General features: G+C 54.2%; 11 protein-coding genes across 11 annotated transcripts; 5 read left to right on the top strand and 6 right to left on the bottom strand.

The window, feature by feature from the left end:
- Positions 1-238: 238 nt before the first annotated feature.
- On the bottom strand, positions 239-5,483 carry BAUCODRAFT_34518 (uncharacterized protein). The gene is made up of 5 exons (XM_007678603.1): positions 5,009-5,483; positions 692-4,954; positions 559-636; positions 384-504; positions 239-320 (listed from the first exon to the last, which is right to left on the bottom strand). Exons 1-5 carry the CDS (start codon positions 5,282-5,284, stop codon positions 286-288), a joined length of 4,773 nt encoding a protein of 1,590 aa, XP_007676793.1. The 5' UTR covers positions 5,285-5,483; the 3' UTR covers positions 239-285.
- BAUCODRAFT_502978 (uncharacterized protein) lies at positions 5,474-8,677 on the top strand. Its single transcript, XM_007678951.1, has 2 exons — positions 5,474-5,536; positions 5,641-8,677. The coding sequence occupies exon 2, from the start codon at positions 5,766-5,768 to the stop codon at positions 8,175-8,177; it is 2,412 nt and encodes an 803-aa protein (XP_007677141.1). The 5' UTR covers positions 5,474-5,536; positions 5,641-5,765; the 3' UTR covers positions 8,178-8,677.
- A 500-nt stretch (positions 8,678-9,177) lies between these two features.
- On the top strand, positions 9,178-9,654 carry BAUCODRAFT_49756 (uncharacterized protein; the record flags this gene model as incomplete). Its single annotated transcript, XM_007678714.1, has 1 exon — positions 9,178-9,654. A coding segment is annotated over one exon (477 nt), but the record flags the coding sequence as incomplete, so codon positions are not given.
- Positions 9,655-9,934: 280 nt separating this feature from the next.
- BAUCODRAFT_157149 (uncharacterized protein) lies at positions 9,935-10,631 on the bottom strand (the record flags this gene model as incomplete). The annotated part of the gene is made up of 1 exon (XM_007678950.1): positions 9,935-10,631. Exon 1 carries the CDS (start codon positions 10,481-10,483, stop codon positions 9,935-9,937), a length of 549 nt encoding a protein of 182 aa, XP_007677140.1. The 5' UTR covers positions 10,484-10,631.
- A 33-nt stretch (positions 10,632-10,664) lies between these two features.
- Positions 10,665-13,532, top strand: BAUCODRAFT_501788 (uncharacterized protein). Its single transcript, XM_007678949.1, has one exon. The coding sequence runs from the start codon at positions 10,845-10,847 to the stop codon at positions 13,284-13,286; it is 2,442 nt and encodes an 813-aa protein (XP_007677139.1). The 5' UTR covers positions 10,665-10,844; the 3' UTR covers positions 13,287-13,532.
- A 481-nt stretch (positions 13,533-14,013) lies between these two features.
- BAUCODRAFT_501790 (uncharacterized protein) lies at positions 14,014-14,389 on the bottom strand. Its single transcript, XM_007678948.1, has one exon. It carries the CDS (start codon positions 14,297-14,299, stop codon positions 14,036-14,038), a length of 264 nt encoding a protein of 87 aa, XP_007677138.1. The 5' UTR covers positions 14,300-14,389; the 3' UTR covers positions 14,014-14,035.
- Positions 14,390-14,478: 89 nt separating this feature from the next.
- On the top strand, positions 14,479-15,640 carry BAUCODRAFT_71578 (uncharacterized protein; the record flags this gene model as incomplete). Its single annotated transcript, XM_007678793.1, has 2 exons — positions 14,479-14,757; positions 14,813-15,640. The coding sequence occupies 2 exons, from the start codon at positions 14,479-14,481 to the stop codon at positions 15,638-15,640; spliced, it is 1,107 nt and encodes a 368-aa protein (XP_007676983.1).
- An 875-nt stretch (positions 15,641-16,515) lies between these two features.
- Positions 16,516-17,403, bottom strand: BAUCODRAFT_148622 (uncharacterized protein; the record flags this gene model as incomplete). The annotated part of the gene is made up of 2 exons (XM_007678947.1): positions 16,516-17,243; positions 17,295-17,403. The coding sequence occupies 2 exons, from the start codon at positions 17,401-17,403 to the stop codon at positions 16,516-16,518; spliced, it is 837 nt and encodes a 278-aa protein (XP_007677137.1).
- Positions 17,404-17,734: 331 nt separating this feature from the next.
- Positions 17,735-18,609, bottom strand: BAUCODRAFT_123040 (uncharacterized protein; the record flags this gene model as incomplete). The annotated part of the gene is made up of 2 exons (XM_007678946.1): positions 17,735-18,428; positions 18,479-18,609. 2 exons carry the CDS (start codon positions 18,607-18,609, stop codon positions 17,735-17,737), a joined length of 825 nt encoding a protein of 274 aa, XP_007677136.1.
- Positions 18,610-19,017: 408 nt separating this feature from the next.
- BAUCODRAFT_40947 (uncharacterized protein) lies at positions 19,018-20,700 on the top strand (the record flags this gene model as incomplete). The annotated part of the gene is made up of 3 exons (XM_007678696.1): positions 19,018-19,164; positions 19,265-20,425; positions 20,482-20,700. Coding segments are annotated over 3 exons (1,527 nt in total), but the record flags the coding sequence as incomplete, so codon positions are not given.
- BAUCODRAFT_501656 (uncharacterized protein) lies at positions 20,641-23,915 on the bottom strand. Its single transcript, XM_007678945.1, has one exon. It carries the CDS (start codon positions 23,752-23,754, stop codon positions 20,959-20,961), a length of 2,796 nt encoding a protein of 931 aa, XP_007677135.1. The 5' UTR covers positions 23,755-23,915; the 3' UTR covers positions 20,641-20,958.

The following is a 23,915-nucleotide window of genomic DNA, read 5'->3' as shown; positions in this document are numbered from 1 at the left end:
AAGCTCAAGATTACTTTCTACGGTTGCAGTCATGGCGCACGGCACACGGCACAGGGATTGGGCATGTAATACGAGAGCTGACAAGGACACGTTTTGAGTTGCGGACAAGTATACCCTGTTCGCAGGGGAGAATGTTTCCCAAACAGAAGGCCTTGTGGGAATCGATGTTTCGCATACCGCATTGCAGCTCCGCCAGATTGTGGCTATGCGAAGTATCAGATACTGCGGCGATCGCTTTCAACATGCCAAGATCGTCTGCTTCTCACGCCGAATGTGGACTTCAATCTACGAAAACTGAAAGGATGAGCGGCATAGCGGACCTGCAGAGTATTGAGCAATCAGCGAGGCTCCCGTGTACGCCTTCATCATCCAGACAAACTTACAGGTGCTGGCATTGCTCGTCTTGAACCACCTGATCAAGCAGCTTGCGTGGAAAGCATTCTTGCAGGTCATACAGCGCTTGGTCGGCAGCTGCTTGTCGGCACTAACCAAGGAGTAGCAGATCTACGATGCATTAGTCGTCAACATGTACTCTAATTGTTGCACTATGCAACTCACAGCGCATTCCGTTTGATTCTGGAGTGCCCCAACGACGTTCTTCCGCCATGCCGAGAGCCCGTCGATGATCGAGCCGTTCTATATCCAATTCGTCAGCAGAAATGTCAGGCTCAAGATGGTGCTCTGATCGTACTGAAAACGTGATGACACCTTGGCAGTTCCGCAACCAAGACTGCCACTTCTCCTCCTTGACCGCCACTCGACTGACGCCTTCCACTCTGGCAGCGGCCAGTGGATACGCGTCCGGGAGGACAACCTTGATGGCCATTGTCTGCTCATCAACAACATAACTGACATTGATCTCCTTACTTCTCATGCCGACCTTGACACTCATCTTCTCGTACTCAGGATCTTCTTTGACGCTCTTCTCCGCCCACTCAGCCACGGCTCGCAGCGAGCTCTCAATAATCAACGGGCTGACGTGCTTAGCGGTCCAGCTTTCCACAGCTTGAGAAGTCTGGCGCGAGCGGAGATCAAGATAGTAACTTCTGACAAGGCCGGGCACATTCGTAAGTGCAAGGTAGTAGAGGTGGCTGAGCAACCATTGTACGTCGCGCTCGGGGTTCGGTTCTTCATCAGGCGTATAAGCGCGGACGTCAAACCTCGATATCTCAACGGGCTTGCCACGCGTGTGGCCAATAAAATCAAATGTGAAGCGAAGCAAGTCAGGCAGATACGTGCCGTCTTTGAGCTGCTCCGTATAGTCGGACTTGACTCGATAGCTAGAGCCTTCGAAGTGGTCGAAAATCAGCCGCCAGCTGTACAGATACCCTGCAAGCTGCACCGGCATTCCGCCATCAAAGGAGGCATCGATGAGAGATTCAAGGGTAGGCGACTCCAGGATTAAAGAAAGAAGCTCGTCTGGCAGATGCGGTGTCTTGTTCTCCAAGGCAGCATCAAACGAGATCTGCTCCTGCGCCACCGGGATATGCTGATGCAGTAGCTCGAACGTCGCGTGCTGGACTGAGCGAGATGGCGTGTACAACAACGGGTATAGCATCGATGCGTCTTTTAACGTCTTGCCGCGTAACACCTGGGTAACCTGCCGTGCAAGAAGCTCGTGGGTGACTAGGAGCGGCTGGTTTGAACCGTCCGAAACGCCACTGCGGGTCAAAAGTAAACCGACAAGGCCTGTAGAAAGGTCTCGCTCGTGATCTTTCAGTGCGTCTAGAAGATCATCATTGGGGTCCTCATGTTTCGAAAGCTTCCGTAGCACACTGTGCAATCGCAACGTACTGTTCATTACCAGTGTCCACCCATCCGTCGGCTCATGCTCCGGCTTCATAGTGGCCCACGTCTTGATGATGTATGATACACATTGTGCCCAGTGTTCACCGTACATGTCTTGCATACCAGGTAGTAGAAGTGTCAAGGCCTTGCAAGTCTCGCTACTAATCACTGGGTCCACGGCATTCTGCACTGACACAACCAGATGCTTGACCAAGAAGACCAGTCGCTGCTTCGCAATGGACGACACAGCGTCATCGTGGGCGGAGAGAATGCTGTTGAGAAGGATGAATTGCTCGAGCGATGATGCTTGGAGCTCTGCATCTGTCAGACCAGCCACAAGTGCGTTCAGCAGCCGTGTCAGTGTCTGTGTGCCAGCCAATGGTTGCTGCAAGCCAACAATACAAGCTGTGGTGGCTAGAGTATTTCCTTCGGATCGTTGCCGGGTTAACTCAGCTTCGCTATGCTTCACTTGCTCGGCATTATGGTGCGTTCCGAAGTAGTTGGCGTTGACTCTAGCTTGTGCGAGCGACACATAATAAGCCATCGCAGAGTATGAGCTGTAGCCTTCCTGCATTCCCACAAGAGCTGAAAGGAAGTCTGCTTTCGTCTCGTCGGATAGTCCAGTGGCTTCCCAGTACCAGCCAAGGTAGCTGTTACCTTCCGTGACAAAGTCAACGATCGCTACATCTTCAGCGAGGGTTGAATCCCAGAGAGCGTTGGTTCCTGGAATGCTTAGGTTGTCTTCAGCCAAGAGTACGGTCATATAGAGCAGAGCGGCGGTAGTAGGATCGTCAGTTACCTTGCAACACCTTACCAAGTACATCGCCACTCTTAGCGCCTGTGAGAAGCCTTCACTGTCTGTCTGCACGACAAAGTCGTTGGCAGCGTTGAGATCTTGCACAAGGTGCACGCAGCCTCCCAGAGAACTCAAAACCGCGAGCGATGGCTTCGGAGCTCTTACCGTGGCCATCACTGTAGCCCTCCAACTAGCAACGTCCGGCAAGACAGTGTGCACTTCAGCAACTTTCCCATCGGCACCAAGCAACCTCTGCGTCAGATCCCGAAGACTGTCGACCGACAGGGATTTGAGCGATGCACGCTGAAGCCCCTGTCGTACGACATCGAGTTTGGTCTCGAAGCCGACGTGACCATTCGCGGCTGTCGATAACCGTGAAATCAATGCCGCTGCTTTCTCCACCACATCTTCAGCTGTCTCAACCTCTTCTATGCGAATAAGGTTCGGTAAAAGCTCCTGTCCTTGAGGCTTGGTGACTATACTCTGTAGTAGTCGGTCGTCTATTGCGGCAAGGAGATCAAGACTCGAGCGCAAGTTTTCAGGGTTGTTGTTATTCACGAGGTTGCTGATCAATTGTGATACGCCTTCATTCGCCGTTTCGTCGCTCACTGCGCCAATTGCGTATAGCTCAGTAAACAGAAATCTCTCTGCTTCATCTGCGGAGGCGCTTAGGCTGCTCATGACAAGCTCCTGTAGCTGGGAATTCGCCTTTGCGAGTGAAAGCGCTTCTTGGGGCGCATTCTGTGGCAAAAGCACCCGCACCATCGAAGTCGGAGACTCACTGGTGTCACGAAGTGCGGCCATCAACGCACCCTCGTACAGCGCGCCGAAATATGACTGGTCGTGCACAGAAAGTAAACACCCGACCAGTTGCCGGTTCGAGGGCCAGTGCACCCAGCTGAAGTCATCGGTCATCAGCAGGTCTTGGATGATCTCCGGGAAGTTATTTGCTAGCTGCAGCTGCGCTCCACAGCCCCTGAGAAGCTCTTCAACGATGGCCGCCGTGCCAAATGGCTTCCCCTGCCTAGCTTGAAGCAGCTGTGCACACTCCTTGAGTACTTGAACATTGGTTGCGTCAAGGAATCGACTCAAGGATGCTGACGGTCGCTGAGCATATAATTCCCTCTGTAGTGAAGCCCAGCGCTCTCCACATGAAGCAACATGTAGCTGTGACTTGGCAAAATCTTTGGATTGCTGCGGTTGCGACATCTTCGCCGTGTTGACCAACTCATCTGCGAAGTGGGCTAGGTCCACCTGTAGCATGGGCAAGACAGCGTCAATGTGGACCAGCCTGGCCACGAGTGCTGAGGGCTTCGCGCCTGCGACCGTCCAATCGACCGTCTCCGGAGATGGCTGCAGATACTGCCGTACGATAGGCGAAGCGCAAGTGTCAAGAAGCTTCTTACAGTCTTCCTCATGTAAATTGCGCACGATGCGATCGAGCAGAGCGTAATAAGCTTGCCATGCCCCCGATGCATTGAAACGCTCGTCCCTCTGCGTCACTCCGTCGCGTGCTGCTAAGAGCAGCTCTTTTGCATCCTCCGCAGAACTTGGCAACACTTCCTGCGGAATATGTTGGAAGAGCGATCTGGTCACCGTCCAGTAGTCTGAGGATCCAGACCTTGAGCCATGCTTCAAGCACTGCTTCAGACGGGACAATGCAGACTTCTTGCCGCTGTACTCCGTTGTCCATATGGAAGGGAATTGGCGGGTCAGAGCATCTAGCGCCGTCATGTAGTCAGCGGCAGAGCCAGTTTGATCCGAAATGAGACCCTTGTAGACGTATGCGGTGCTCAACTGCTTAAGGTGGTCACGAAGACTATCCGGCTGCTTTTGTAGCGTTGCTTGCAGCAATCTATGCGCAGTCCGCCGGACACCAGTATCTGCGTGACAACCAAACTCCCAGAGCTTTGGGTTACTGAACAACTCGTCGTACAGAACTTGCTGCTTTGAAACCTCCGACGAATCAAGCTCACTGAGCAGAGCCGTAATGACTGCCATGCTTGTAGAGACAACCCTCGCGTACGTTGCATCTGCATCATCCGGGCTGACAGTCCGCTCATCATTGAGCGTCTGGACAGTTTCGTGGAACAATGAATCCCGGCAGTACGCTAGGATGGCACCCTGAAATGTCCTTCGCAGCCCGGCAACCTTCTCTGGAGTTGGGAAGACGAGGGCAAAAGCATCCTGAGCAGCCTTTGCCGCGGCGCGATCTGTGTCATGGCTGCCAGCAAGCCATGGGCCGGCAATGCTCGGAAGATGTCTGCCACTTCGCTTCCCAGCCTTCGAGCAGACATACCCGTTGACGACATGCGCTAGTTGTCGGACACGTCGGGCACTGTCAATAGAAAGGCGAGGGTAGAGTTTGACCTGGATGTCATTTCGTCACTATCTAGTTTGACGTACAAGTTCGTCCACACGCACCCATGCTTCGAGCAAGCCATCTTCAACGTCAGTATCAACATTCGTTATATAAGCTTGAATCTCCTCTAAAGCTTTAACTTTGGTCGTACTATCCTTCTTCGAAAGGTTCTTGAAAGCAACGATAGTATTGGCATTCGTGATCGTCGAGTAGTCTGGCGGCTCTTGGATGTACGAAAGTGATGAAGAATGTGTTGTTCCAAGAGCAGAGCCTCCAAACCCAAAGCCTGAGATGGCACGGCCACTGCTGGCTTGCGACTTGAACTTCTTCGCACTCATCGTACGCCGGGCCACATGTTGGGGTGAAGTACAGGGATTTTCAGTAGTGGACGAAGGTAGACCCTCATGCGGAAGCACTTGCCGTCTGGATGCGAAAGTAATGTTCCAATTCCTTTAGTCATCGAAGAAGGCAAAGAACTTCGAGCGATGACGGGTTTGATCTTAGTGCCGAGATCGCCCGTCGGCCCGCTAGTGCCTATTTGTGCAGCAGTATTAAAGTCCGTGCTCACAGATGCCTACCAACATGTACATGTATGTACCTTACGCCTTCCATATGATCCACATGTGCCTCAGTCGAAGCAACCAGCCATTTCTCCGCTGGTAGACTGCATTACCATTACTAATAACTTCCTAAGGTGCGTCGCTGTTGGACTGGGCGCCGCTTGCCTTAGCCTGACCGCGTGCTTCATAACCGACAAAACGTACCGTCGCCGTCAACCGCAAGCTTGTTGCATGCCAACACGCTACACATCAAGCCACCATGAGGTTCATGATCGATGACTTACCTGTGCTGTTCCCATATCCCAGGATATATCCTGAGCAATATGCCTACATGTCGGATCTCAAACGAACGCTTGACGCGGGCGGCCACTGCGTGCTTGAGATGCCTTCGGGAACCGGCAAGACAGTCTCTTTACTTTCACTTATTGTTGCATATCAACAGTTCTACCCAGAACATCGCAAATTGATCTACTGCTCACGTACGATGTCGGAGATTGAGAAGGCTCTGGCTGAGCTGAAGGCACTAATGAAGTACCGAGCTGATCAGCTTGGTGAGGTGGAAGACTTTCGAGGACTGGGCTTGACCAGTCGGAAGAACCTTTGCCTACATCCGTCAGTAAAACGTGAGAAGAGCGGCTCTGTCGTCGATGCGCGCTGTCGTAGCCTGACTGCCGGCTTCGTGAAGGAGAAGAAGGAACGTGGCGAAGATGTTGATTTGTGCATCTACCACGACAACCTCGACCTTCTCGAGCCGCACAATCTAATACCACCCGGTGTCTGGACGCTTGACGGCATGTTACGCTACGGTGAGCAGCACAAGCAGTGTCCCTACTTCACCGCGCGGAGAATGATGCCATTCTGTAACGTGATCATCTACTCATACCACTATCTGCTCGACCCCAAGATCGCCGAGCGTGTCTCCAGAGAGCTGTCAAAGGACTGCATCGTTGTGTTCGACGAAGCACACAATATTGACAATGTCTGCATCGAGTCACTAAGCATCGACTTGACAGAAGAGTCCTTGCGACGAGCCGGTCGAGGCGCGCAGAACCTTGAAGACAAGATCAAGCAGATGAAGGAGACCGACGCTGAGAAGCTTCAGAACGAGTATGCAAAGCTTGTAGAAGGCTTACGGGAAGCAGATCAAGCACGCGAGGAAGAAGCGTTCATGTCGAATCCTGCTTTGCCAGATGACCTACTAAAAGAGGCTATACCAGGCAACATCCGCCGAGCCGAGCACTTCACAGCCTTCCTAAAAAGATTCATTGAGTACCTCAAGACGCGTATGAAAGTGTTGCATGTCATTTCCGAGACGCCACCCTCGTTCCTGGCGCATCTGAAGGAGCTGACCTTCATCGAGAAGAAGCCGCTGCGCTTCTGCGCCGAGCGTCTCACCTCGCTTGTCCGGACTCTCGAACTCACCAACATCGAGGACTACCAGCCGTTGCAGGAAGTCGCCAGCTTCGCCACTCTCGTTGCAACATACGAGACCGGATTCTTACTGATACTGGAACCTTACGAATCAGACACCGCTACCGTACCCAATCCAGAGTTGCATTTCACCTGTCTTGACGCAGCAATCGCCATCAAGCCGGTCTTTGATCGCTTCAGCTCCGTCATCATCACCTCTGGAACCATCTCGCCGCTTGAGATGTATCCGAAGATGCTGGGCTTTAGCACCGTCGTTCAGGAATCGTATGCCATGACGCTCGCGCGTCGCTCTTTCTTACCGATGATAGTCACACGCGGCTCAGATCAGTCGCAGATGTCAACGGGATTCCAGACGCGAGACGATCCGCAAGTGGTGCGAAACTATGGCAACCTGCTGATAGAGTTCTCGAAGCTGACTCCGGACGGCATCGTGGTCTTTTTCCCGTCCTATCTCTACATGGAGCGAGTCATCTCTTCATGGCAGTCGATGGGCATCCTTGACTCTGTGTGGAAGAGCAAGCTGATCTTAGTGGAGACGCCTGACAGCCAAGAGACCTCGCTTGCCTTGGAAACATACCGCACAGCCTGCAGCAATGGCAGGGGTGCCGTGCTGCTCTGCGTCGCCCGGGGTAAAGTGTCCGAAGGGATCGATTTTGACCATCACTACGGTCGCACTGTGCTTTGCATCGGTGTCCCGTTCCAGTATACGGAGTCTCGCATCCTCAAAGCCCGTCTCGAGTTTCTACGCGAAACTTACCGCATCCGGGAGAACGACTTCTTGTCATTCGATGCTATGCGACATTGTGCGCAGTGTCTCGGGCGTGTCTTACGAGGCAAAGATGACTACGGCATCATGGTGATGGCAGATAAGCGATTCGCAAAGAAGCGCACACAGCTGCCGAAGTGGATCTCGAGTGCACTCCTGGAATCTGACTCACAGATGTCGGTGGACCAAGCCGTAGCTTCTGCAAAGAAGTTCTTAAAGGTGATGAGTAAACCTTTTCCCGCAAGACTGCAGGAAGGCGTCAGCACATGGAGCTATGAGGATCTTATGGAGCACAAGCGGAAGATGGAGTCGGAGAAGGAGCGCGAGGTGCGCAACGGGCAGGCAAACGGTGACGGGTATCATCTCCATGGCGATCAGATCATGGCGGAGGCGCAGGCTGTGGAGGACGAGATGGATATTGACGATGACATGGACGCAGCGATGTTGGAGCTGGACGCCGGCAGAGCAGCCTGAGGCCGCTGCAAGTGCTTCCTACCCAACCCTGTCATCGACGAGCGTACATTTCCGCCGACGAGATGGCACCTTTCACGAGCCATCGGTTAATGCTCCACCACTATGAGTGGCCCTTGAGCTTGCCAAGTGATGGTTGCTTTAGCTTGAGAACGTGCATCACCGTGCATGCGAACACGGAAGCTTGTCGTGCTCGAGGTGAAATCAGTCTCCCGCCAGTCAGCGCGAGCGGACCGAAATGAGACTAGCGCTGCAAATCTAGTGGGCGCCACCAAACGTACCTTCGCTGCACATGCCCTCGATCCTGGCTGGCACGCCTTCTGTATCACTGACTTTTCTCGCTAATCTGATTCGCTGCGAGGCAGGAGTGCGTGCCTTTATCGCATGGCAACAATGAACGTGGGGCCCTTTCCGCCGCAGCAGCCTGCAGGGTTTGCCTTTAACGCTCAGTCTTATCCCTCCCTTTATGGCGCCGCCTCACCTGGAATTGCGCAAGCGCAGCAACCCTCGCACGTAGCGAGTCATCAAGCATTTGCGCCCGCGCCGCATGCCGGCTATTACGCGAATAATGACGGCAATGTCAGTGGTGGACCGGCGGCGGGAGACGTGATGCAGTATGCTGCTGGTCAGTCTCTCCTCTCCTCGTTACTCCTCGCCTAGTTAAGCCTCAGTTGACCCGCGCCTACCACGGAGGCTACCGGTCTTCTGCCGCTCCCGCAGACACTTCTGCCCGTTGAAGTCGCGGCCTCTAATTGGCACTAAGTAGCTAATACGCAATGATGCAGGCCAGCAGTACCCTTACACTTCTGCGCCGTACTCGCAGTCTGTACCTGCGCAAGCGCCGTCTACTCCTGCGCGGAACCCGCAGCCAGCGCAGCAGCAATACCCGCAGCATAGCCAAATAAGGCAGGCCCATGGTGTATCTCCGCAGCAGCGCCAGCATACCCCGAATGCAGCTACCCAGCAGCAGCAAAAGCAGCAGACTCCGCCGAATATATATCCAATGGCAGCCCCCCTTCTGCCTCAGTCGCCAGCCAACCGACAGCAGGCTGCTGGCGTAAACGCGGTGTCGCCGAATACACCACTGACTCCCGGTAGCCAGAACAGAGAACAGCAGCGGATCACGTTACTTTTGGAATTGAACCTCGAGATGCTGCAGGAGGTCAATAGGCTGCAGGCCGATGGCAAAGGCGGTGCCATCAATCCGCAGCAACAAGCGCAACTCAAGGCCGCAGACCAGCCTTCAGGCATGGCTTCAGATGAATACATCCAGGTTCTGCGACGCGTACAAGCCAACCTGGCGTACCTCATGCCGAAAGCGCAAGGCGACGCCTCGAAGACACCAAAAGGTCCGGCATATATGTCTCCACCTCCTCACATGCCGCAACTACAGCCCAGGTATGATCAGCTGAAAGATCTATTTCCGGACTGGCAAGGCTTGGAGCATAGAGTGTCGCAGTCATCCGCATCGCCACGACCGAACGCCATGCCCTCAGCGAACCAGAACGGCGTGAACGCGGTTCCACCAGCCAATGCATGAAATAACGAACTTGTTTTCTGAGCATAGAGTTTAGGCGCAGATGTTGGGTTATAATTGCGCTATATGTATGACGAGCGAAGGGCGCACATATCAAATTGGGACGGACTAGCGATTGCTGCAATACCCGACATATCTTGTGTCTGCCATGCGCACACGCTGTACAGTATGACCGTGTACAAAGTCGCTCAACCTTCCGTAGACCCTTGTTTGCCTTTCGAACCTACAGCCACTTCTCATAGCACACACTGTAGGTGGCGTCGTAGAAACCAAATGTCTCTCTCCGCTTCCAGCCGTAGGACTCATACATCTTCTGTGCTTCAGGGAGTGCGTGCAGCGTCTCGAGCACCAGAAGATGCAGACTAAGCTCCATCCGCGCGAGGTCCTCGTTGGCAGTCAGTAGCACTCTCTGGGCGCCATGTCGCCGGTAGGCTGGTCGGGTAAGCACGCGCTTGATCTCGCCGACTCTGGCTTGGGCTGGTAAATTTTTGGCACAACCCGAGCCCGGCTGGAGCGGTATGAGGCAAAGACTACCTACCACACTCTTTGGACTATGTTGAGACTGAGGTTCGTGACATGAATCCAGCTCAGCAACAAGGCAAACGGAGCCACCGGGTAGAAGCTGAGGGCGTGCTTCCGGCGGCAACTGCATACGGTGGCCAAGAAGGTGAGATAGCTCAGTCTTCATCTCCTCCTTAAATTGCTGGCAGAGTGGGCCATTTGCCTCTTCTTTGCGGACGATCAAGGGAAGACTCGTGTGCGCAGAAGACATAATGAGGATCACGATAAGGCTGGCGCTGAAAAGCGGACGTTGCAGACAGCGAAGGAGACTTTTGAACAGGCCCCATTGAGCACGTGCAGGGCTGCCATCATGCTACTCGAGACAAGCTGAGGGCCCTAACGGCATGACAGTGATACCCTTGTCGCCAACGCGAGGATGGAGGCAGTACTTGGGGCCGAGGTCGACGGAGTGCAGCTTCCGATCACGGGATCAGGTGTCAGTTCATGCCTGGCACGCGCATAAGGCAAGATTCCATGAACGCGACTTCGCGTCTTCTGCCTCCTGCCTTACGCACTTTGCCACATGCGTAAACAGTGCCGCAGAACGGCGTTGATACACCGTAGACACAACGATGACTGTCGCATTGGGAAAGGAGAACAACACGCCGCTGCACAACAAGCATAGAGCGCGCCTTCAAGGTGGCATACCGCAGTCGGTCGACCGCTTGACAAAGCCTTTTAGGTGCCCGGGCTCGAATGCGCCGTCTCGCACATCAGACAAGCCGGCACGCAAAAGACGCAAGGTCGACTACGGTGGTGGCGATGCAAGCGCAGAAGATGGGGATAAGGCCTACAGCAATGACGATAGGCTTGCGCTTGCGACAAGAGATGTCAATCGCTATCCCGTCTTTGAGCCCAAAGACAAGGACTCGGCTTTCCGCTCGCGCTTCTCTGTGCCCTTGCTCAAAAAGGATGCCACGTCCTACAACGCTGTGAGGCCACCGCCATTGCTAGGCTTGCGGCAAGGTGCCGTGTTCGTGGCCAAACCTCTGCATGACCCGGCCGGAGAATTTGCGATTGTGTTGTTTGATCCTACAGTAGACGGCAAGCCCGAAATCAAGGCTGCCGATGAGGCGCTGAAAGAGTCAGCTAAGGGCTCACAGGATGACGGATCCAAGACATATGACTCACTCATGCACAGAAGCCTTGCAGACATTCTTGGTATCAAGAAAAAGGACGACAGTGAGCGGCCTAAGGTTCCCGTCGTTATCGACCCTCGGATCGCGAAGGTACTACGACCTCATCAAGTCGAAGGAGTCAAATTCCTGTATCGATGCACCACTGGTTTGATCGATGACAACGCCCAAGGCTGCATAATGGCGGATGAGATGGGCTTGGGCAAGACGTTACAGTGCATTACACTAATGTGGACCTTACTCAAGCAGTCGCCAGATGCCGGTAAAGGAACCATTCAGAAGTGCGTCATTGCATGTCCATCCAGCTTGGTGCGCAATTGGGCCAACGAACTCGTGAAGTGGCTGGGTCAGGACGCCATCAACCCTTTCGCCGTAGATGGCAAGGCTTCCAAGGAGGAGTTGACGATGCAAATGCGTCAGTGGGCAGCTGCAACAGGTCGTGCTGTCATTCGGCCGGTGCTGATCGTCTCCTATGAGACTCTCCGCCTGTACGTGCAAGAGTTGGGCAACACGCCGATCGGCCTTATGCTTTGTGATGAAGGACACCGGCTCAAGAATGGCGAAAGTCAGACTTTCGAAGCGCTGAATGCTCTGAACGTCAAGAAGCGCGTCATCCTCTCCGGCACCCCAATACAAAACGACTTGTCGGAGTACTTCGCCTTGCTGAACTTCGCGAACCCAGGCTATTTGGGCACCCGGCAGGACTTCCGCAAGCAGTACGAAATACCTATCCTGCGTGGCCGTGACGCCGGAGCCTCGGATCACGACATGCAGAGAGGTAACGAGAGGCTCAGCGAGCTGCTTGTGAAGGTCAACAAGTTCATCATTCGTCGTACAAACGACATATTATCTAAGTACTTACCCGTCAAGTACGAGCATGTCGTCTTCTGCAACCTCGCGCCGTTTCAGCTGGATCTGTACAACTACTTCGTCAAATCGCCGGAGATTCAGAGCCTGTTGCGCGGCAAAGGCAGTCAGCCGCTGAAAGCTATTGGTCTGCTGAAGAAACTGTGCAACCATCCGGACCTGCTGAACCTACCAGATGACCTACCTGGCTGCGACGAGCTCTTTCCCAAAGAATATGAGACCAAAGACAATCGTGGTCGGAATCGAGAAGTCAACCCATCGTATAGCGGTAAAATGCAGGTTCTGGACCGCATGCTCCGCAGTATACGCCATGAAACGACTGACAAAATCGTCCTCATCTCGAACTACACGCAGACTCTAGATGTTTTCGAGCGACTTTGCCGTAGTAACTCATACGGCTGTCTGAGGCTGGACGGCACCATGAACGTGAGCAAACGCCAGAAACTCGTGGATAAGTTCAATGATCCCGAAGGCAAAGAGTTCGTCTTCCTGCTCTCCTCGAAGGCTGGCGGGTGCGGTCTAAATCTGATCGGTGCCAATCGTCTCGTACTTTTCGATCCAGACTGGAACCCGGCCTCTGACCAGCAAGCTCTTGCTCGTGTATGGCGAGATGGTCAAAAGAAGGACTGCTTCGTCTACCGCTTCATCGCTACAGGCACGATCGAGGAGAAGGTATTCCAGCGCCAGTCGCACAAGCAATCACTTTCGTCATGTGTTGTCGACTCCGCCGAGGATGTCGAGCGCCATTTCACCCTGGACAGTCTGCGAGAGCTGTTCCAATACCGGCCGGGTACAACGAGTGACACTCATGACACGTTCAAGTGCAAGCGTTGCAAGGAAGGAAAGCAAGTCATTAAAGCTCCGGCAATGCTGTATGGTGATACGAGTACGTGGAATCACTTCGTCAACGAGGGGGAGAAGGGGCCAATGAGCAAGATCCAGGATCTGCTGTTGAGGCAGGAGACGACGGAGAAGGACATCTCCGCGGTGTTCCAATACATCAGTCACTGAAGCGAAGGAGCACGTCGGCAAGGCACAGCTCAAAGGCTGAGATGCTGTAATCACCCGATCAAGTCAACGTTACATCCGGGAACGCTTGTCGAATACGTTCATGAAACTTACCGCGATCAATGGCAAGAGCAAGAGACGCGCTTACATGTACAAGCCTATTTCTAGCCATGCCATCCGGATCGACTGTGCCTGGTGACTCTCATTGCCACGGACTAAATGCCATGTACGCCTTGCACAGGAGATCGCTTGTGACAAATAACCGGCTCCATGAGGCCACCTGAATAGTGATTGGCATTGCTGCGCCTCTTCGGCTGATCGTCATGTGAGCGAGATGCTAATCACATAATGCAGAGGTTTCGGAGTTTCAATGGCAGTGTATGTGCCTAAGGCTCCCCCGAACCCTGTGCGCTTTAGCTAAGCCGATTACTCGGCATCCCAGATCTCGAGATGCTTGGCGCTAAGACTGAAGAAGATAGGACGCTGCAGGAAGCATGCCGAGTTGCCGGTGGTTGCGACCTGTTACTGGTGCAATACGAGGCGTTCCGATGAGCATCACAAAGGTACTTGCTTTGGGGATCCAAGCCGCTCACTTTGTGGGACTCTCCTCATACTTCGCTTCTGCCTGTGCGCCTACTCAGGGCTCAGGAAGGCTGAACGAGTACGCCCCACTCTTGCAAATACGAAGTGCGGCATTCGAGGCGTAGTTATGTGCCCAGCATTTGCCAATACCGCGAGGGGCTGTGATTGACTCAGGCCAAGTGACGGAGGATGAAGGGTGGGAGCAGATGACTTGGAGGACAAGGCTCTTCCGGCACCCTGTGTGCCACGGTTATCACTTCCGCGCCATTAGCATTCATAATTCGCGCTTGAACCACGAGGGTAGAGAGATAAGCATTTTGTGCGCCTTCTAGCGCTCTGAAGGAGGGGGCGATGCTGCAGGTTACAAGCATAGCTAGACCGGAACGAGCAGTTGACAGGCTGATCGTTCCATGCGACCACCACATACATCTCATGACGTCCACCACTCTTGCCTTACATACATATTTCGCCTGCGCGCTTGCACTTTGCCACGGAGCCTTGCTGAAGACTCATTTGCTTACTGACTACTGGCTACAAAACACCGCATTCCAGCATCAACAACAATTTGGTCAATCAATAACACTAATCAAGAGGAATATCAACAATTGTCAGTATGAACGGCGCAACCGCTGCGAACGGCAAGGCGCCGACGAATGATTTCAAGACAAACGGCAATGGCAGCGGTCGAAGGGACCCGGATGAGCCGCTCATCAAAGTCCAGCCGCCACGCCGTGAAGACCTGCAACCATCGTATGCGCAAATGATCCAGGCAGACACCGAGGACGCCGCGCAACATGGCTGGTACGGATCCATGATCAACAGCCTAGGCACCCTCATTGGTACCTGTGGCGCCATTCCCTGCTGCATCGTCTGCCCCAACCCGTACAAGCCGGTAAGTGCTCGCCACCAAGCTGTCAGAAGGCGTATACTAATACAAGGTCCCACAGGTCGCACAAGGAAACGTCGGTCTCGTAACCAAGTTTGGCCGCTTCGCGCGTGCCGTCGATCCAGGTCTCGTCAAGATCAACCCACTATCCGAGCAGCTCATCCAGGTCGACGTCAAGATCCAAATTGTTGAGGTTCCCAAGCAAGTCTGCATGACCAAGGACAACGTCAACCTCACACTCACTTCCGTCATCTACTACCATATCACCTCGCCTCACAAAGCCGCCTTCGGCATTTCCAACATCCGCACTGCCCTAGTGGAGCGCACCCAGACCACCCTCCGCCACGTCATCGGCGCCCGCGTGTTGCAGGATGTCATCGAGCGCCGCGAAGAGATCGCCCAGTCCATCCGTGAAATCATTGACGAGACCGCCGCCGGGTGGGGCGTGCAAGTTGAGAGCATGCTGGTCAAAGACATCATCTTCTCGCAAGAGCTACAAGACAGCTTGTCCATGGCCGCGCAGAGCAAGCGGACGGGTGAGGCCAAGGTCATCAGTGCGCGGGCTGAGGTCGAGAGTGCCAAACTCATGAGGCAGGCGGCCGATATCTTGAGCAGTGCGCCGGCGATGCAGATCCGCTATCTGGAAGCTATGCAGGCGATGGCGAAAACGGCCAACAGCAAGGTCATCTTCCTGCCCGCGCAGAACCAGACCGTGCAGTCGCAGCTCGCGATGGCGGAGCAGCATGGCGAGGGTCCGAGCAGTTATGCCAACTACGGCCAACCTGGCGGCTTGCACAGCACCGGCGGTAACGGCGGTATGGGCGAGTACGGTGGCAACACGCAGGGCTTCCAGAATGCGGTCAATGCTCGCGTGGTGGAGAACATGTGAGCGGGGCAGATGCGATAAAGGAGTGGTTGGCAGTGTTACGACTCGTTATGGTAATGGGTTTTGACTCTCGCAATATGTAGATACCCTGTGCTATGTACTTGACAGCATTTCACTTCTACGTTGAATGACCACCGTCGACACTTATTACTACTTCGTCTTTCAATCTTTCGTCGCTCGTAGGCTTGCGCTAATCTGATACTTCTAGACAGACATCTCTCCACAATGCTTTAACAGATGTACGGACAATATAAGTTCCTCTCCCCGGCAGTGGAAAATCGTGCCGCATGCTCAACCAGCCGCGACATTGTTCTGCTAGACTTTGATGTCAAGTCTGCTAACCGGAGCTAGCGGCTCGCATTGGGAACGCTCACAACTCGTTGACATGGTAGAGCGTGGCCCTGGAAGTGAATCTAAACTCAGAATCACTGTATTCCAAGTTAAACTTGTCAGTGGAGCGTGCTGAACCAAAGACGGCATATGATCCCGAGACCTTCAAAATGGGAATCCTAGCAACGTTCAAAGCTATAACATCATCATCCCATACTGAGATTGAGCAGTAAAGCATGCTCTCCTGGCCGTAGCATGATATCCAGACTTGATGACAACAGGAACAATGGTAACATCTGTTGTTGCCATCCGCTATCCCGGCTCGACATTCAGCGGTAAAGTAGCCGAGGTGACTATGGCATGGTATGAAGGCTCTGTGGAAGTGAGAATGGTGGCCAGGTTAAAGTTCGCTCCCAGGCGCTTTCATTAAGGTGCATCATATCAGCAACGTGCCTATAGCACACGATGTTGCTCAAATACATCGTTAGGCCGCCACCCAGATGAGACATCATTCCTTCGCTAATCATTTCTATCACAGCTATCGTACCTCACTGAAGGTACTTGGGATCGAAGCGGATCTCCGCACCCTTCAGAAGCTTGCCAAGGCGCTGGCTGTAATACTCCTCGATGGTCTTGCTCGAACCGAGTGAGTGCTCATCCCTCGCCACGCGGAAGAGCCTCTGTAAGCCCTTTGACACATCCTCCTCCGCCAGGTCAGCCCAGGTGCTGTGCTCAGGGAATAGCTTCGAAGGTGGCGACTGGACTGTTTGGGTGGGAGTGGCCGCTCTCGAGTCGTTCGCCGCCTCACGCCGTGCTTTCTCTGCATGATACTCAGCTACGTCCGCTTTGAATTTGATTGTTTGCGCTCTGACTACTGCAGGAAGGTTACGGGCATTGGGAGTGCCGTGTGTTGGTGTGTAAACGTTTCCTGAAGTGTCACGTGCTACGGGCTCTGTAAACGCAACGGTCTTCTGAGCCTTACCTTGCGGGTCCTTGACCGAGGTGGGAGGCGTGAACTCTCCGGTGGTGAAGGTGGGCATGGCTCTCAGCTTGGCGGAGAGGTCGCTCACGTGAAGCTCATGTGATTGCGAGTGAGGGACATCTCCGGCCACAGACTCGCGTGGAGTGCCCTTTGGTGCGTTCGGGTAGATGAGGCTAGGCTCGCTCGTGACGGTCTCCTCGGAGAGAGAGGTCAGCAAAGTCTCCGAACTATCGCTGCGCTTGAGATGAGGCAAGCGGCTGCCGCTTGAGACAGTATTTGGATGATCGGGAGAGGCTGGGAAACGGTTAGCCCTCACTATGTCGAGTTCGGGAGGGAAACACGTACTCGTGCCGCTAGCGTGACCCTCGGCGATAGTGGTAGGCTTGATGTGCTCTGGCTTGAGGGCGGGACCGGAGCTTGAGTCTTGCTTGTGCTGAGTGGCTTGAGGATTCATATTGCCGTACGGTTTGTTAGCAGGTCTTGAGTAGCTGATGGAGCCTTTCTTGTTCCTCAATGTCCCGAAGCTGATCACACGCTCCGAGTCTGCTGTGGCTTTCGTGCTTGCCGTGTTACCAAGGCGGCGCGGAGCAGATGGCTGAGATGGAGCTCAAGTGGAGTTCTGCGAAGGTGTGGTGAAGGGAACAAAGAGCAAGAAGCGCTTAAACGAAGCCTTCTCACTTTGGAGAAACTCACATTCGCAATGTCTGCAGCAAACCAAGTTTCGTGTTTGCAATCGTCGGAAGTGTTTGAGCTTCTGGTGAACAGAGTTTGTGCGCGTGGCCCGTTCAGCCGGTTGAGGAAGGTGCGACTGCCGTTCGGGAGCGGAACTCGTGCTCGGTGGAAGGTGTGCGGAAGACGGATGTCGACGATGGCAGATCGTGGATGGCAATGCTTGTTTGTCCTTGGAAGGTATCTTCTGGTCTGGCAATCCGTGACCGCCGGCCTGCAACAATACTCTGTAGCCATGGAAGAAGCTTGTAGTAACCGCCGCAAGCGAAGATACCGATCCAGAGCACCAGCTCAACACTATATATGACCAGTCCAAGCACGTTGACCCGCTGTTCGTAGAGCACAGACACAATCGAAGTCACGTCGCCTAATGCATCTATACCACAGAATAAGAAGGAGATACCTGCAACGCTGCCGTGCTTGAAGATGGAGATGTACTGCTCGCCCACGCCCAAAGCAAGAAAGAGGGCAGCAAGCACCGCCATCAATGTGAGTGGCCACCGGACATCATGCTGAATGCCATGCTGTAGTGCAAAGACAAGGGCAGTCTCAATACCTCCCATTATGCTCGCCACCGGCAAAACAACGGCGAGAGCTTTCCACACGCTCCATTTGTGTTCGTAGTAGTAGCATTGGATCCAAGTAGCCAGGCTTAAGCAAGTCAGTACCTGAGGTTGGACCTGCAATGCGATGCTGGATTTGGAGACGATATTGTATACGCCTAAGGGTACGCCTGCCCATGCCCAGAACCTGACCATCATCAGCATGGAGCTCTTCTGAATAGGTTGATGGCATTTTACATCATGAAGGTGGACGACAGGCCTCTGGCACTCTGTCTTCGGTAATTCAAGATTACTTGCGGGATCAATTGGACGGACCAGCAAACCGCCCCAAGTGTACCAAAGACATTGGAGAGCGTTGGGCGGTCCATGTCTCTGAGAAGGTAGGTCTCGCTTCATAAACAGGCACAAGACAGCCTTTTCAAGCGTCTTGTTCTTTGCCTACATCGTGCATCCGGCAAACGCAACGTATATCAGAAGATGAATGTACACGCGAGACGGGAGGGAAGGTGATGGTGTCTGAGCTCGGCATTCGGCAGGTCGAAAGTTCACTTGGCGCAAGCTTGCAGGTTGAAGCTGATGAACAATTTCGAGAGCGGTCCGACAACCACAAACACCATTGCGATAATTGCATTCTCAACACTCGCATATGGAACGACGATAGCGATACCTTTTGCACCTGGTGATACTATTGGACAGCATATTGGTTCTGCATCATCGCACTCCGGATCTGCATCTCACCGCCGAACACAATGGCGGACGTAGCAACACCGAGTGCGGTAGCCATGTCCACCGCCGACACTGGCGCACAGCCTGCGAAAGAGAAGCATGCGGCACCCGAGAAGCCTGAAAGACCGGATGAGGAGCAGTACAAGACGGAGTTGGCAAAGGCGGAGAAGGAATTACGGGCTGCTGAAGATCGAATGGTAGGTGCATTGTCTTTCACTTTCTTCAGGGTTGGCAGGTCGGAGGGGTGTGCGCCTGTGGAGGAGATGGTACTCGTCTAGGTGCTCACATACTTCACAGAAATCGGTCAAGGCCAAGGTCGACATGACTCGACCGAACAACAAAGACTCGCCCTCCGCCAAGCGGCAACAAGAGCTCCGTTCTGAACTACAGCAAATCCGAACGCAGCAACAGTCCAGCAAGTCTTCTCGGACGCAGATCATGGACAAGGTCAAGCGATTGGATGAGAACTTGAAGGCGCGCATCAACGAACAGAAGGCGGCTCGCAGCAAGACGCAGTTCAAGTCCGTCGACGAGGTGCAGAAGGAGATCGATCGATTACAGAAGGATGTTGATGCCGGCACGATGCGCATCGTCGACGAGAAGAAGGCTCTGGCAGACATCACGCAGCTGAACAGGCAGAAGAAGGGCTTCGCCGGCTTCGAGGACCAGCAGAAGGGCATCGACGACGTGAAGGCACAGATCGCGGAGCTGAAGAAGCAAATGGATGACCCCGAGTCGAAGGCGCTGAGTGACCGGTACACGGAGATACAGGGTGAACTCGACCAGATCAAAGCGGAGCAAGACGAAGCCTTCAAGAACCTGAATGCGCTGCGCGACGAGCGGACCAAGGCGCACGAGGACCAGCAGAAGAAGTATGCCGCCGTGAAGGAGATCAAGGACCGCTTCTACCACCAACGGCGAGCCGCGCAAGATTACGAACGTGAAGCTCGTCGGATACGGGACGAGAAGCGCAGACAGGAGAACGATGCGTACCACCGTGGCAAGCGGCAAGCCGCTGCAAAGGAGCGTCTCGAAGAAGCCAGTGCACCTGCGTATCAAGACGAGATCCGCACCGCAAGCAACCTCATCGCCTACTTCGACCCGTCGTCCGTCTCTAAGCAATCCGTCGCGGGCCCCGGAAAGTTTGCAGCAACCGCCTCCCGGACGATTGACGACTCTGGCATCAAGGGCACACGGCTACCGAAGAAGGGCGAGGAAGAAGAGAACTACTTCATTGGTGGGGCGTCCAAGAAGAATAAGCGCAGCCGCGGCGCAGCAAGTGGCACCTCTTCGCCTGCGCCCGAGAGCAAGTTCAACCTCGATATCGGCACGCTGGACAGTTTCGGCAGGTTGAGCGTGGACCCGCCTATGTCGCAAAGTGATGTCCCGGCTGCCGTGGAGAAGTTGAAAGAGAAGCTTGAGTTCTGGAAGGGCGACCAGGATCGCAAGACCAAGGAGGTACGTATCCACTTCTCCTTTACTATCTGCTTCGTCTTGCTGACCTCGAAACGCAGAATATCGCCAAAGCGCAAGCGGAGATCGACAAGCTCGAAGCAGAAGCCAGCGCGGCCGAGAGCAAGGGCTCCGACCGCTCGACGGAGTCTGCGCGCAAGCCGGCGGCCGCGAAGCAGCAGGTCAATGGTACCGCTAGCGCAAGCGCTGAAGCTCCGCAGGAGCAGGAGGGAGGCGCAGACGCTGAGATCACCGAAGACCTGGCAAAAGCTAAGCTGGACGGTGAGCCTGCTGAGGGCGGCGCAGAGTAGGTGAGTTTGTGTGTGTGGAGACGGTCCGTTCATGAGCGGGCCATCCGCGTGCTTTCATGCATTAGCCGGCAGGAAAAGCAGTGAGCCTGTTGTCTTGGGTAAAGGCGCCACATGAGCGTCTGATAGCGGCCGGCAGCCGAGATATCGCGAAGGTAGTCGAAGCCACAATATGCTACAATTAGCACCCCAGCGCCATCGCTCGCATAACAAAAGCAGGGTCAGACAACTCTACAAAGCCTGAACCTCTTTGAAAAACGGGTTTGCCAGCAACGCTTCACTGCCCAAGACAAGGTCCTTCATTCTCTGCACCTGGTCCTCCTTCCCGAGATGCTCGGCCACGACCTGCTCTTTCCACTTCATCAGCACCTCCTTCAGCATCCTACTCCCTTCTTCCACTTCCTGCTTGCTCGCCTTCACGTGACCGATATCCTCCTGCTTTCCGGAGAAGTCCTCGAGTTCGTCGGCTTTCCGCTTCGCCATATTGACCACCTTCTGCGGGAAGCGAACGAGCTCGGCGACGTGGATGCCGAAGGATTGATCACTAATGCCAGGGACGACCTTGTAGAGAAGAGTGACTTCTTGTCTGCGCGGCGCAGCGGGGGCGTCCGTCGTCCCAGTCATGGCTGCATCGCCGCTACCGCCATCTCCGATGTGTGCTACAACGTGTAAGTTCTGAACTTGCGAATACGTATCATGCAAGGCAGTGAGCTCGTGGAAATGCGTTGCAAACATCGCAAAGGCGCCGATCTCCTTGATGATGTGCTCACTGATGGCCCAGGCCAAACCAAAACCGTCGTAAGTGCTGGTGCCACGGCCAAGCTCGTCGATAATCACGAGCGACTCCCGCGTCGCCGTCTTGAGAATGTTGGCAGTCTCGAGCATCTCCGCCATAAAGGTGCTGACGCCTTTTAACTGGCTGTCACTCGCGCCGACTCGCGCCAGGATGCAGTCGAATAGCGTGAGCTCGGCTTCAGAGCAAGGCACGAAGCAACCGATCTGGGCCATGAGAGCGATGACGCCGATCTGGCGAATGTAGGTTGATTTGCCACCCATGTTCGGGCCTGTGATGATGAGAAACTCGGAGTCGCCACGGACAAGCGAGACGTCGTTGGTGATAAATGAGATGTCGTCTTGCATTTCCATACAAGGGTGCCGTGCTTCCTTCAGTATAGTGCTTCCGGTTCCTCGCGGGTGGATCTTGGGTCTTACGTACGCTGTCGGCGCGTGTACCGAGACATGTGCGAAGCTTACGATAACATCCAGATGTGCCAGGACCCCGGCGAGCTTCTCGATGACTGGACAGTACGATGCTGCAACGTTAACCACTTCTTGCACCAAGCCACTTTGCGTGCGGTTGTACTGTTCTGAGAGCTGATCGAAGTCTCGCCGGTAGCCCGTCATTTTAGTGGTAGTGAAGAAGACACCATTCTTTTGCGTTGAGCATTCTTGATACTGCTTCTTGTTGCGGATGGCCGCTGCTTCGGTCCTTGTTAGGCGGAAGCACCAGCCGTGCACTTTGTGGTTCTCAAGGAACAGCTTCTTCTCCGGGTCTTGGTTGAGATCGTCAGCAACTGAACGATGTTCCTTCTCCATCTCGTAGCGAAGCTTGTCGAGCTTCTTGCGGATTATGCGCAGTCCGTCGTCAAACTCCGACTTGATGATGAACTCATGGTTGTCAAGAGCATCGAGATCGACAGTAGTCTCGACCATTTCTTGGAGCTTGCCAAAGCTGTCTGTGTAAGAGCGCAGCTTGTTCGTATACTCGCTATCGAGTGCATCTTTATATGCTTCGTCCATGACACCCTCAAACGTGCCGATGAAACCGGGCAACCTGATTGCCACTTGGTATGCACGCACAACGTCCTCGAGGTTGGCCTTCTTCCGCTGGAACTTCTTTGCAAGACGGTAAAGGTCCGGTATCGATCGCAGATGTTCCTCCTGCAGAGTCTGTCGCAGCTCTGTATCGCTGACGAATGCCTCCACAAGCTGCTGTCTCCGCTCGATCTCGTCCAGGCTCATCAGAGGCTGTTTGAGCCATTGAGCAAGAAGGCGACTTCCGACGGGGGTTTTGCAATGATTGAGCAAACCGTACAAGTTCATTGTCCGCGAGCCATCTTTCGGGCTCGGCATGAGATTGAGTGCTTTGAGTGCCGATGAGTCAAGCTTCATGTACTGGCTGAGGTCGTGCTGATATAGCTGGTATTGCCCGAAGTTTGTGGCATCAGTCAATACGCCCAAATACTTGATCAGAGCAGCCGCTGAAGTCATCGCTAGTTTAAGGTCTGTCTGCGGCAGCGTACCGGCAGATCGCTCATCTCGCAAAAGCCTGGTAAGATCTTGCTCAATGTCTCGGTTACTGAAGTCGCTTTGTGGTCGTTCCGATACAGCGCAGCCGCAATTGTCCGCGATGGTGCGCAATTTCTGCAGCTCAGCATCCTTCTTGGTGCCATCCGATTGGATCAAACACTCCTTAACGCCGAGCTGGATGAGTAACGACTCGAAGTTGGAATAGATGTCGTTATCGGCAAACTCGCTCACACCAAGCTCTCTAACGCTGGCATCAGCAAAGCACACGCCTACTTGGCGGGCTTCGGTGGCCTTTGCGGAGACTCTGACAGCAAGGATAATTGGAGCGGAGTCGATGTGTCCACCGAGCTCCTCCTCGATGTCCTGTAAGTTGCCCGGTGACGCTTGCTTGATGACGTTCCACTGGTTGCGACCAGTAGTCTGCAGTACCTCAACTCGCTTGCCGAGCCGGAAGATGGCTTCTCGCAGAAAGCTCTTGTAGGCGGTCCATGTCATGGTTACCGAAGGCAAGCCAGGGCTACGACCAAGAGTCTTGATCACGGAGGTCGTCTTGTACTGGACCCGCGCGATGAGCATCGCGTCCTCGCCATGAGCGCTGAGCCAGTCGCCACGATCGAAGATGCGGACCGTATCAACGTTCTTGGCCGATTCCAGTTGAAGATAAGCCTTGATGAAGCCACTTTCGTCGTCGAGCTTGAGCTCCGGTCGACTCGACATCGTGTGTGCTTGCTAGAAAAGATGGCTCGGCGTCGACGTTGATTGTGCGCGTCGAGGAGGACGCGTCGCGCATTAAGTGGCGCTCGCCAAGCAAGGGCAAGTTCAACCGCGGGTCCGAGTTAACTTCTTCTACTATTATACACATACATGCAGTGTAAACC

The sequence above is a fragment of the Baudoinia panamericana genome (genome assembly GCF_000338955.1).
Source record: "Baudoinia panamericana UAMH 10762 unplaced genomic scaffold BAUCOscaffold_7, whole genome shotgun sequence".
NCBI classification, from domain to species: Eukaryota; Fungi; Ascomycota; class Dothideomycetes; order Mycosphaerellales; family Teratosphaeriaceae; genus Baudoinia; species Baudoinia panamericana.
The sequence above is the reverse complement of the archived record's forward strand: the minus strand, read 5'-3'. Positions and strand labels throughout refer to the sequence as shown.